Source organism: Aulonocara sp. 'chitande type north' Nkhata Bay, linkage group LG8, assembly GCF_057382095.1.
Source record: "Aulonocara sp. 'chitande type north' Nkhata Bay isolate Kocher_YH1m ecotype deep benthic linkage group LG8, A_spYH_male_GT1.1, whole genome shotgun sequence".
NCBI classification, from domain to species: Eukaryota; Metazoa; Chordata; class Actinopteri; order Cichliformes; family Cichlidae; genus Aulonocara; species Aulonocara sp. 'chitande type north' Nkhata Bay.
Genome location: NC_141351.1, coordinates 5,543,559 through 5,556,967, shown reverse-complemented (window position 1 = coordinate 5,556,967; position 13,409 = coordinate 5,543,559). Strand labels below are relative to the sequence as shown.

At 41.7% G+C, this 13,409-nt stretch overlaps 1 protein-coding gene across 4 annotated transcripts in view; it reads right to left on the bottom strand.

Annotated features, from left to right (window-relative positions):
* ep300a (EP300 lysine acetyltransferase a) overlaps positions 1-10,854 on the bottom strand; it is a 33,934-nt gene extending 23,080 nt beyond the window's left edge. For 2 of the 4 annotated variants that reach the window (XM_086302930.1, XM_086302932.1), the window contains exons 1-9: positions 10,378-10,854; positions 7,314-7,981; positions 3,210-3,389; positions 2,439-2,757; positions 2,038-2,157; positions 1,398-1,637; positions 910-1,015; positions 664-786; positions 93-210 (exon numbers count right to left, since the gene is read on the bottom strand). In XM_086302930.1, coding sequence (XP_086159056.1) covers positions 93-210; positions 664-786; positions 910-1,015; positions 1,398-1,637; positions 2,038-2,157; positions 2,439-2,757; positions 3,210-3,389; positions 7,314-7,981; positions 10,378-10,471 — 1,968 coding nt within the window. In that variant the 5' untranslated portion in view covers positions 10,472-10,854. The remainder of the gene's footprint in view (positions 1-92; positions 211-663; positions 787-909; positions 1,016-1,397; positions 1,638-2,037; positions 2,158-2,438; positions 2,758-3,209; positions 3,390-7,313; positions 7,982-10,377) is intronic. The other 2 variants (XM_086302931.1, XM_086302933.1) reach the window with 1 other exon arrangement.
* Positions 10,855-13,409: the final 2,555 nt, after the last annotated feature.

Below are 13,409 nucleotides of genomic sequence, written 5' to 3'. Positions count from 1 at the left end.
AAATTTAATGAACAAGTAATGACAGCACAATGACTGACATAGATACTGAAACACCGACACCACTGATTTCTCAAGTGTAAGGAGCAACTTACTCTGCTGTTAGCTGATTCATACATGTCACCCTCAACTTTTCGGGCATAAGCCACCAGGTTCTCCATTCGACGGTCCTTGAGGGCAGCGGGATCTGGAGTCGGAAAGATGGCCTGGACACTGTGGAGGGACAAGTAAAGAGGAGGACAGAAAACAGGATGAAGGAAAAAATGGTGGAAATTATGTAGTTTTTAACTACAGCGCGGACAGAGGTATGTGTCTGAGATGAACATGACATGGATATCCAGTCTCGATGGCATCATTCAGATCCCAGAAAAAAAGGAAGAAAAAAACCTTGATGAAACCAAGCAGATAACCCTCCATCTATTTCTGAAACATTCACCATATTTAATATGATAATCCACCAGTATGTTTTCTATCTATGACTACAGAAATACATGACACCTAATTTTTTATATCCAGGCAGATGAATGGAACTTAAAAAAAAAAGAAAAGAAAAAGAAAACACAAGCCCCCCCCCTTTTTAAATGTATTCGCACAGCAATGCTAATTGTGATCCTATGTGCAGTCCAAAACTAAATAAATAATGCAGCTTTTCTCTTTAATACTTACAGCTTGTGTACCAAATGATTTCGTAGATCCTGTGTGATGTCCTCATGCCAGCTTTTCCTCATGCCTGTGGCGGAGGGAGGGGCTGCTGTGGGCATGGAACCGACCCCACCAGCATCATTCAGACTAGAAGAGACAGAGTGAATCCTTTAAATGGCTTCTTAAAATAAATGTCCTAAAACCCTTGTAGAACTGACCAAATCTTTAAAAAATAAATAAATACAATAAAGCCTTTGTGTTTGCTCTTACCCCTGGTTGTTCATATTAAGATGCATCATTGTATCTTGCAGCAGACTAGCTTGCTGGCTCTGAGGGGAAGCACCCACACCTCCATTCACTCCCATAGGATTCACACCTACACCGCATAGAAAAGAAAGGAAATTATATATGTTTATTCTCAGTGTCATCCTAACAGTAGGACACAATGGACAAGCTTTTGCCTGGACATGTTTTTCAACATATCCAGGGGTTAAGATAAGCTACATAGCATGGAACATATTCTTGAGATGATTATTTTTCCTGGAGATCTGACAAACAATTTTATATAGCTATCTTCATAGCTCCCACCAGCGATAAACAGCTTTTGAAAAGCCACTTTAAGTATACAATTCACTCATTCTGAAAGCTGAAGGTCCTAACCGCTTGCTGGCATTGAAAAAAAGAAATGCTTAGCATTAAGCTGTAAAAGAGCAGACAATTCAGACAATGTCTTTTTACTGAAAATAAACTAAACTCACCCATTGGGTTCAGAGGCCTCACACCAGCCTGCCCTTGAAGGCCTTGGTTGGGCATGTTAGGCTGGGAAGTCTGAGCCTGGATTTGGTTCCCTTGGTAGGTGAGGCCCAGAGCAGCATAGGCCCTTTCTATAGAGCTGGGATCAATCTGGCTTGGCTGATTGAGATTGGGAGCACTTGGTTGGCTACCAGGGATTGTACCAAGTGAGCTGCCTAGTCCTGTAGCAGCCCCTGCAAGTAGAGCTGTAAGAACACAAAAAACAAAAGTTATGAATGAATAAAATAAGCTAAGAATTAAAAAATAAATAAATAAAAATCATTTACTGAATACTTATAGAAAATTCAGCAAAAATTATTATATTTTTGTGCTATAATATAATACTGACTAGTATATTCAAAACAACGCTGTCATTTCAAACCCAGTACAAAATCATACTTACATTATCAGCATTACAACGTTAACCCCTAATTTCCTTCGGGATTAATAAAGTATTCTGATTCTGAACATCAAACTTGGTCATTATTAATACATTTACACAATATAAATGTGTAAATATATTGATAATGATAACAGCACAGTATCTAAAAAATTTATCCAATGGTATGAAGGAAGGTATATTCTTTTGTTTGGTCGGATACAGACACTCACACTGCGTGTTCCTCTTGTCCCCGGCATTCTTCAGCGGCAGGCAGACAGGACAATCATGTCGCGTGCAATTCTTCCAGTGGGAGATGATCTGCCTCGATGATGCACAGTGAGCAACTGTTGGTCAATGAGGCAAAACAGATATGGAATCAGGAGTTGGGAAATGGAGGTGTATTAGAGAAGGAGGGGGGGAGGGGGGGGCTGTTTTTTTTCCTTTCTTAAGTACTACTCTCAAAAATCAGGTAGCATAATAAAATTAAGCTTCATGTGCTTAAGCACTAAACCATTTTAATAGGTGAGATACACTTTCATTACGAGGAACGTTGCCAGCTTGACAGCTACAGAAGGGATTATTTTATCCAGTGTTTCCAGGAGGATGCAGCATCCTTTCTACTTACCCTGACAGGACTTCCCAGCCTGGCAGTGAGTCATATGGTTGAGGACATTCTTCATAGTCCGGCAGTGGGGCAGGTTGCACTGCCAGACTTCACCATTGGCCTGCTCCCGCCGCTGGCACTTGTGTGCATGTAGCAGGAGTACCAGTTGCTGCTGGATTAGCTTGCGTTTTTCAGGGTCGGCTGTGGGCGGTGCTCCGGCTGCAGCGGATGCTGCAGAAACCTGGGTACCAACTGCTTGAGCGCCCGGCACCATCCCGGGGGCTCCTCCCACAGGTGCACCTGTGGGACCACCCACACCTGTCTGTGACTGCTGTGTGCCCTGGAAAGAAAGTGGGCGACAACAAGACAAGGTGAGACGGAGGAAATAAGAGAAAAGAAACAGAATAAAGAGAAGGCAGAAGATTAGAGGGAGTAAAAATGGAAGAGGAGGTGGAGGAAGAAAATAAAAGGATGGTGTTTACAGCAATACTAGAGTACTGAGTGCTCAAGTCAAATGACAGGACATGAAGAGGTAATGCAGCAGGAAGAGGTAATTTAGTTTCTGATTGTGTTGGGAGATTAAATGATAGATTTGACAGATATCTGTATTGTCTGACTCTTTCACATCAATTTTTGCTAAACGCTCACACAAAACATTTTCATCATTACTGGCTATCAACCAGCATCAGTATCTGGTACTGTCCTAGAGTTTATAGTAATCTACTAATTCATAACACGGATCAGAATACAACTTATTTATTGGAAACATTCTCTTGATCATCTCTTCCTTACCATGGCGCCCATTCCTTGCATGGGCGGGTTCTTCTTGTCCACATTGAACTGGGCCATGCTATTAGCCATGGAACCTTTGTTCTGGAGCTGAGGGCCCAGCCCTGCGCCTCCCAGACCTTGATTCCCTTGACTTCCATATGGGCCTCCAAAGGGCCCCCCTGGATTCCCCATCATCCCCATCTAGCAAATGAAAATACAAGTTATTTTAATTTTTTGAAAAAGAGAAATGTTTGTGTCAATAATGAAGACAAGGATAAAACAAGACTTAAAATTATTCTATGCCTTCTTTTTGTTAAACTGCATGTCACTGATATGAGGATGAGTTGAGCATCTGAGCTCTATACATGCCAGCACGTTGTGCTCTTATTTTACCAAATAATCTTGTAGTGTAATCAAGTCTCAAGAACCCAAGTCTCAGTTGTTAAATAAGCTGGATTTGTGGATATTTCCACAAACCACGAACTTTATAAGACCGAAAGTTAAAAAGGAGCAACTAAGTCAATGAAATCTCACAGTAGTGGAGATAGAACATGTTTTAACCATATCATTAGAATATAACCTGAAACAAACGAAAACAGCAATTCACAGTAGGAGAGAATGCAACAGCAATTCTGATGCGATTCTCTTTTCTCCCTCCACACTGAGGAGGCCAACACAAGCTCATCTGAGTTTTTCCTTTAACCTATTCCTAACCAGGAATCCCACTCATTGCATTTGATTGGGTAAACATCAACCATCAGTAGCTCTACCACAGTGAATCATCTTCATCACCAGTAGGGCTGCCACGATTAGTCGACTAGTCACGATTACGTCGACTATCAAAATCGTCGACGACTAATTTAATAGTCGACGCAGGAATTAGTAGGATTTAAGAGTGTAATAACGGACTGAAACAGAAGATGGCAGCACTGCATGTACAAGGATGCCAGCTGCCGTTAAACCCCGAAGAAGAAGAAGCTCTGTCCCAGAATTCATAGCGCGGCCCAGCCCAGTTTCCAACAATGGCGGCAGCTACTTAGTTTTAATGTTACTCTTATTATTCTTTCTGGGTCACAAAATAAACGTTTAACATATTTTCAGGCGAGAATGTAGCTGTGTAAACCTCAAATATCTGCTCAGTTTATCAGGACACCACATATTTTCAAAAGCGCTCCGACGTTTTCGGAGACATCTGTTACCCACTAGCTCGATAGCGAGCCGGGGGCTAGGCTAACTAGAGCCGTGAGAACACCGGACTCCCGGCAGATCGTTTTCAAACCCACTGCCGTCTTTCGCTACTCAGGTTAAATATATATAAGTCACTTAGATAACTTAAAATGTTATTGTTTGGCTTTTTTTAGTATTTTATTTGTTCCTGAGTAAATTGGTTTGGCTGAGATTAAAGTTATAGTTCTTACACAGCTGAATAAACGTCAAGCAGACAGCTGATTATCAGAAGTGTGAGATGCTGGAAAATTTACTCCGGTGTCCCGTTATATTTTAGATAGCAAGGAGTTGATTAAACTTCACCGAAACAATCTGCAGATTTCATTAAAATTTAATAAACTATCATCTTGTCTTTATTTTTAGTTAGCACAGACCTTAAACACTTAAAGCTGTAAGCTAATGATAGTTATATAAGAGCAGATGCTGCTGGTGCAATAAGCTGTAGTTTTACGTCCAATGGATGATGATCTGATTAGTCGACTAATCGCAAAAATAATCGGTGACTAGTCGACTATCAAAATAATCGTTTGTGGCAGCCCTAATCACCAGTACCTGCAGCTGCAACATTTTACCATCACTCCTGTGGGACTGTCAATCACACAGATGGACTCAAAAAAAAAAAAAAAACCCAAGTGCACTACTTACGTTTGTTAAAATAAACAAATACAACCATGAACCTTTAACCATCTGAGAACAAACTGAAGTCCGCAGCAAAGAATAAGAAATTCTAAGAAATAAAAACAGGATTTGAGAATTTCTTGTGCCCCCAAACATTATGTCTTAAGTCTAAGTGTCTCTAAATAGAACTTTGTTAACAATGAAACGTGAGAACACCTTTCATAATTATACATCTATGCCTGCTTAAATTCTTAAGTTCTGAAATTGTAAGGCTGAAGAAAATTCAGTCTTATTTAGAAAATTACCTCACAGATGAACAAATTACTATTAAGGCAAATAAGACTAAGTGTGTGCAAGGGTTAATTTCCACTATTCCAAGCTTCTTGCAAATGTAGATTTTTTTTCCTTTAAAAAAAAAATATAATTAATATATATATATATATATATATATATATATATATATATATATATATATATATATATATATATATATATATATATATATATATACACACACACATACATACACACACACATACATACACACACACATATACATACATACTAGGGGTGCAACGATACACAAAATTCACGGTTCGGTTCGGTTTGATACTTTGGTGTCACGGTTCGATATTTTTTCGATACAAAAAAAAAATGTTCATGCATTTTTTATTTGTCATTTATTAAAATTATAAATATATATTTTAACTCAAAAGTACAGTTTTTAAATTTAACCCTAACCCTTGTGCGTGTTTTTTATTTTGACAGCGAATGCGCACCTGCGGACCACTTATGTGCAGCCCTGGTTATTTAGCTCATCATATTGCAGCCACAGAAATTCTTTTGTCCATGAAACCATAAAGCTGCACTTTCTTTTTGCCTTATAGTCTGATTTGTCATAACTTCTCCGTTTTGTGGTAAGCTTTTCTTTGGCTGTCACTTCTTCACCCTGACCTGTCTTATTTGGCTCAGCAGAACTGAAATGCTTTTACACATGCACTCACATAAGCTCAGCGATTCTCTGCGCGACCAACCTCTCACATGTTTAAGCTTGCTGCGGGAGATTTCACTTGTCATGTTTGCATAGTAAGCTAACGATTAATAAGACGATGTCAGAGGAATTGGTGCACAAATTATCATCACTCACAGATCAGTGCTGTCGCTCTCTATACACAGTTCGCACGATTGCAAAGTGAAAGCAAAAAAACAAGCGCAAATTCAAACGCGACTTCAATATGTCACATATTGACAGTGGCTCACCGATGCCAATGACATAATTACCCAGCTACATTTCTGAAAGAATGCAAAAGCATTGACATATATTTTTCCTACAATAGCCTGACGGGCAGGGAAGAGATAGATTTTGGTAGCCCGACTGAAAAAAATCGCTAGCTCCGGGACGTCGGGCTAGCGATATTGCGAGCCCTGTATCTGATTGAGGAATCACTCATCTTTGGAAAAGAGAGTTTATTACAGAGAAATGGCTCTTTCCAAAATAAAAGCTATACTATCCGCTTCTTCTGGGCTATATTCTCAGCAGCATAAGGAGAATCATGTGCTAACAGCTGTCTAAATGACTCGGCTAAAGTTAGTAGCATGCTTGTTGTATTTGTCTTTGCACTAGGATGATGTCGGCGTAAATGTGCAGTCATATTCGTTGTGTTCCCACTAGTGCTTTCAGGTTAATCTCGTTGAAATGACCTTAACGCCACAACACGGCAAATCTCCGTTAACGAGCTACCGCCGATCGCTCCGTGCATGGGGCTAGACAGCCAACACGTTAACGAGCTAACTGCGCTAACACACTAGTTCACACCAATGTAATTGAGCATTGCATGGCACATCCAACATACTGTTTTACTTTAGTCCATGACTCGCTTACCTTCAGGGTCATACGTCACATGAAAACCAAAATAATTCCAAACGCCAGATCTGAATGAGGGTGGGGGAGGTCCATGTTGCAAGGAGAGCTTAACTTCTGTCTTGCTAGCTTGCCCTGCGCTCTTCCTTCTGACGATGCTGTCTGTGTTGAGCGCTCAGTGGATCTGCGCTCGACAGTGCAACCTAGGCGGAGTAGTCGAACGCAGATTCACTGAGCGCTCAACACAGACAGCATCGTCAGAAGGAAAGTTGATCAAATAAATTACAAATGTTGTATTGTTCGATACATATGCGTACCGAACCGAAAGCACTGTATTGAACGGTTCAATATCGATACGAATATCGTTGCACCCTTATATATATATATATATATATATATATATCTGAAGCACTGCCTACCTTGTTCATTGCTCCAGGCTGCTGGCCTCTTATCCCAGCCTGGCCCCCAGCTCCCGGCTGCTGTAGGGTCTCAGCCAAAAGGTTGCTGCCACCGACCATCCCCTGATTGCCGAAACCCATCCTTGGAGAGCCATTAATCACCTGGTTCCCAATCATGCCTGGCTGCTGCTGTCCATTACTGCCTTTCTGCTGTGCTCCCATCATGGTCCTGATCATTCCACCTGCAGCACTCTGCTGCTGCATCATGTTGGCCTGCTGCTGAGGGGAAAGGTGTTGTCCTTGGCCCATCATCTGCTGAGGCCCCTGACCAGGGGACGCCTTCATGTTCGCTAAGTGCTGCCCCATGGCAGCGGGGCCTCCTGGGCTACCCATGGCTCCTTGGTGCCCCGGCTGAGTTGAGGGTGTTGCCCCCGCACGCAAAAGCTCTGACAGCTGTTTATGCTTGGCCACTGCATCCTGCCCTCCACCAACTCCCCCAGGACCATGACCAAGCCCAAGACCCAATCCTCCTGCCCCTCCACCACCGCCTCCAGGACCCAACAATGCCGGTCCTCCTCCTAGAGTGGTGTGCAGCTGGTTAGGGTCCCCACCATTGACCAGACCTTGTTCATTGGAGCTGATGAGCTCATCTGGGAGGTCGTGCTCCAATTCAAAAAGAGATCCGAAATCTGAAATGAAGAAAGGCAAGTTCAAGAAGGCAAAAAAAGCAGAGAAAGAGCGAGGAGGACGACAACAGGGACCACAGCAATGTTAAGCTGGTATAATCCATCATATTTAAGCATGACCAAGTGAAAATGTGATCACTTGCTTGACATCAAAAATTTATGAAAGCTGATCATGCATGACCAATTTTCTCACATCAGAAATTAAAAACATACTATCCAATGCAACAACACTGAGCACCGAACCAGTAAATGATTTAGAGGTGGGCAACCTGACAAACTTATATGATGAATAAAATAAAAACAGTGTTGTCTAAGCATTTTTTCCCTCCATATGAAATGCCCAAAAGTGTATTCAGCTGTGGCACAAGTAGGACGATATTCATTTGACGCACTATGCATCTTGTGAGTCTACCACATTTTGTAAAAGAGAAAATGGCATGACAGACAAAGTATAGCAGCTAACCAACAATGCTGAATGAAGCAAAGTGACGGACAATAATAACCACCACTTCTAGTCAAGAGAGAGAAAAAAATTTGTAGTATCTACTGTACGATCTACTATCTGCAGAGACAGTTAAGTTTTTAGTGGCAGGCTTTGTATCCAAGCAAGAACAGTAAACCAATAGTGTGATGTGTGATTTAAAACTAACCTTACTACCCAGGTTTGCAGAAAGAGTCTCTGATCAGTAAAGACATTCAAAGTGTTGCACAGACAGGTTGACGAATGGACTATTTCATCGAAGTAAGGCCACAAAAATTGGTAAGATACACAGGGACCGGGGATAAATTATTTCTAGTGAGAACAGCAATCCAAGCTTAACAGGCTATATTCCGTTCAGTCAAACACAATTTTTATACCAAGTAATGGTAATGTGTAGCATTACCAGGTAATGTGTAACATACACATTACAATCAGTTAGTTATCTGACACATTACAAAGAAATGTGGCAGTCAGCAATTAAACATAACTAAGTTAAACATAAATTCACTGCAGCTCACAAACATTTGAAACATGCTTTTATTCTGTCCACACTTAACTTTTTCCCCTCAGGAAGCAGAAATATTAGACAAATAATTACTTAAGCCTTATTTAAAATACAAATGCAACGGGTTCAATGGTTCAGTGCTATGACATTTGAGTAACAGTTTTGTTTGTTTGCTTGTTTGTTTTAAGTATTGCATTGCTGTAATTGTTAAAGTTTGGGTTTCGGGAGCTATCTGACCTAACTAAGGCATTTAGGTAGCACCTTTACCATTTCTTGTTGTTTTGTAGACCAAATGCTTTTTCAAATAGACTGACCATCCATGAAAATAACCTGCAGTTCAATTAATGCTACGATTTAAAGACAACTGGAGACATCAACGGGAAGCATCTTTCGGCAACAACCACACTTCATGGCAGTGACACGAAGAATAATTTTGAGTGCAGTTAATTACATCCTCAAATCGTGTTTATCTTTTGGCAGTAATGCGTCTGTCATCGATATATACTTTGTAAGGTGACGGAAATGTGTGCAGTGCCTGACTAATTTAACCGTAATGGTCTCTCTTATTGCCGAGCAGGCGGGCAGAGACGCAGCTGGCTTTGGTGTAACGACTGAGTGAATGTCTAAGTGATGAAATCTGGGTGAATATTTCGTGCGTGTAGTAGTATTCGGTCACTAACTGGGCTTTCTGGTTAGCAGCTCGGTGGTTAGGCATGGCGCTGTGTCCATGCTCCACCGTTTCGTTCTCGGGCCACTATTCCAGCTGCTGCCACACGCCATCCACACACACGCAGAAAAAAAACGTACCAACAATGGCAGTTTGAGCTTAACAATCAGTCGGACCCGTGGGCCTAAATTTAGCTCTCACCAGGCTAGCAGCACCACCGTCTGCAACCTCTGTCTTCGCTAACATCATTAACGATGGCTTACGGCAGTTAAGAAAGGGTCCGAGTTATGATGGGGCAAAACAAGGTTGTTTTAAACCCTAGCAGCCTAAAAACTCGAGTACAGAATAGCAGTACGTATACATGGCTGTCAATTTAAGACAACTCTATGACACCAAGAAACTTCATCGTAAGTTTGACTGGCAATGGGGTTACAAACAACCCGGCTAAAGTAGTCATTAGACACGGGACCGTCAAGACAAGATCCGCGTTCAAGTGGGCTAGCCTAGCGCTAGCTGAATGGCTAGTAGCTACCTCCGGCTAAAATGGCTGTTAGCATGCGAGCTAGACGGGGAGCGTTTCTTCACGTACACACACTCACTACTAGCACGCTAACATTAGCAAGCTACGACAAAAACAGAAGCGTAATCCCGCGTTTCCCTCCTCTTTTAAGTAACCACAAGCCGTTCAAAAACAAAAAACTCAACGAATAACACCAAACCAAATTATAACCTGAGCCAGTACTTACCGTTTCCATCGCTGGCGGACGCGGAAAGTGCCGGAGAGGAGAGTTTAGGCCTCTTGGCTGAAGGCGGGCCAGAGTCCAGAACGTTCTCGGCCATATTTTTTCGAAATAAAAATATATAAAGTATCCACAATTGCAGTCGTTTTCACACCTTTAGAACCTCATTCCTTTCCGTTTCCAATATTGCGACTTTTCCCCCTCCTTTTGGGGGACTAAGAGGGGGAAAGTCACGGGTACGAATTACTCCTCTTTCCCTGGGTTCGCCTCTCGATTTCAGCCTCGGCGTATATCAACCCCCTCCCTCCCTCGTCAGATTTTTTGTTCTTTATAAATTTCTGCCAGCGGAGGAGGAGGGGGTCCGTGAAAGTAGAGGGAGACACACGCATCGGCTTCCCTCTAAACTTACAGAGCCTCTTCCGATGTAAATAAACTAGCCCCTGCTACCTCTCCCATGATCGCATCCGTCATTTCAGCTTCCTTTCCAGCGGAGTCTGGATGAAGATAATGTCGGGCAGAAAAGCCTCGTTTGCCTGCGAAGTGACGGTGGTGCTGCTGGTGGCAGCGGGTGAGGATGCGGGGATGCAAATTAAAAAAATAAAACTGAAAATATTCAAGTGCAATGGTTGACAAAATATAATGCGTATTATCTATGCATATAAAGACCCAAAAACCCTCAAAGTTGGTTATGATTCATCTATGCAGCAAGATGAACGTGATCTTCTGTTTCTGAGGTTTATAGTTGCAAAGATTCATTTTGAACTGTGTTAAAGAAGGGGAACTTATGTTTTAAAACATTTTGTAAGTGGAAGCTTTAAAGAACAAAATAGTGCAATAACTTGGAATTTAGCAGACCGAAGTTGATTCATGAAGCTTGAAAACTCTGTATTCTGTGGAAAGGTTTGGCTGAGCCTGATTATTTTCTAATTTAAATACATAATGTTTTATTTATAGCTAAACTTTCAGTGAGACACCACAAAAATTTGTAATCTTCCCATGATGATGGTGCAACTCTGCAGGGTTGCTCCAAAGCCAGTTTCACTGAGAAAAGCATTAAAAGCTTGTCACCAGACTCTCCACTTCAGGCCAAGTAAACTGTCCAAAACCAATCTACAGGTTCTTTCTTTTCAGTAACATTTATAAATATGTCACTGAAAAGAAAGAACCTGTTTGAACAGTGATTGTTTTAACGTGTTAATTTCCAGTCCCCCTGGTGTTTCCCCTCAAACCTCTCTCTGTGTAAAAGTATTCAAAGATGTAAAACTGCACAAAATGTAACTGTCTAACATTTGCAATATGTTTATGAGCATGTTCCATTAAATCTGTACAGTAATGGTACACACATGCACTGTCTGAGTTTAATCAAAGGTCACTTTATTTAGTTACTGCTCCATTATATCCACCAATGTGAATTTTCACATGTGTCTCTGAAACACAGAATCAGTTTGCTTTTATAAATTACATGATCTGTGCTAGAATAACTTACTGTTAGCTGCTGGTAAATGTTTTACAGCTTGATCTGGAGTAAAGAGTGAACACACTAAAAAAATGCCCTTTTTAAACTTATTTAATCTGGGCCTTTTGGTGATGCATTCTCTAACAAGTATCTCAGCATATACTGATTCTTTTTAAGTTTTTCATTACAACAATCAATCACCTCTCAAGCAATACTTTATACAAATGCTGTGCACTTCCACAGAATACAGTGGCTTGGAAAAGTATTTGGCCCCCTTGAACTTTTCCACATTTTGTCACATTACAGCCACAAACAGGAATCAATTTTATTGGAATTCCACGTGAAAGACCAACACAAAGTGGTGCACACGTGAGAAGTGGAACAAAAATCATACATGATTCCAAACATTTTTTACAAATAAATAACTGAAAAGTGGGGTGTGCATAATTATTCAGCCCCATGAGTCAATACTTTGTAGAACCACCTTTTGCTGCAATTACAGCTGCCAGTCTTTTAGGGTATGTCTCTACCAGCTTTGCACATCTAGAGACTGAAATCCTTGCCCATTCTTTGCAAAACAGCTCCAGCTCAGTCAGATTAGATGGACAGCGTTTGTGAACAGCAGTTTTCAGATCTTGCCACAGATTCTTGATTGGATTTAGATCTGGACTTTGACTGGGCCATTCTAACACATGGATATGTTTTGTTTTAAACCACTCCATTGTTGCCCTGGCTTTATGTTTAGGGTCGTTGTCCTGCTGGAAGGTGAACCTCCGCCCCAGTCTCAAGTCTTTTGCAGACTCCAAGAGGTTTTCTTCCAAGATTGCCCTGTATTTGGCTCCATCCATCTTCCCATCAACTCTGACCAGCTTCCCTGTCCCTGCTGAAGAGAAGCACCCCCAGAGCATGATGCTGCCACCCCCATATTTGACAGGGCGGATGGTGTGTTCAGAGTGATGTGCAGTGTTAGTTTTCCGCCACACATAGCGTTTTGCATTTTGGCCAAAAAGTTTCATTTTGGTCTCATCTGACCAGAGCACCTTCTTCCACATGTTTGCTGTGTCCCCCACATGGCTTGTGGCAAACTGCAAACGGGACTTCTTATGTCTCCAAAAGTTGATTCTGTTCATCTGGACGTAGCGTTTTGTGGGAGAAACGTTTCGTCACTCATCCAAGTGACTTCTTCAGTCTCAGCTGACTGCAGGTTTCCCCAAACATCTCTCTTCACTTGCATCCCAGTCACGGAAGCGTTGGAGGTAGTCCGTAAGAGATTACAGGATGACACCAACCTCAGCAACAGGACCACTCTCAGCATCGACCAAGTGTGTTTGCTTTTGGAACTGTGTCTTCATTCCACCTACTTCACATACAAGGGTCAGTTCTACAGGCAGAAACATGGGTGTGCCACGGGCTTCCCAGTTTCACCCATCGTGGCAAATTTGTACATGGAAGAAGTGGAAAAGAGGGCTTTGCTATCCTACCCTGGAAGACCACCAAGCCATTGGTTCAGATTTGTTTACGACACCTGGGTGAAAATCAAATCTCAGGACGTACCACATTTCACGGATCAAATTAACTCAGT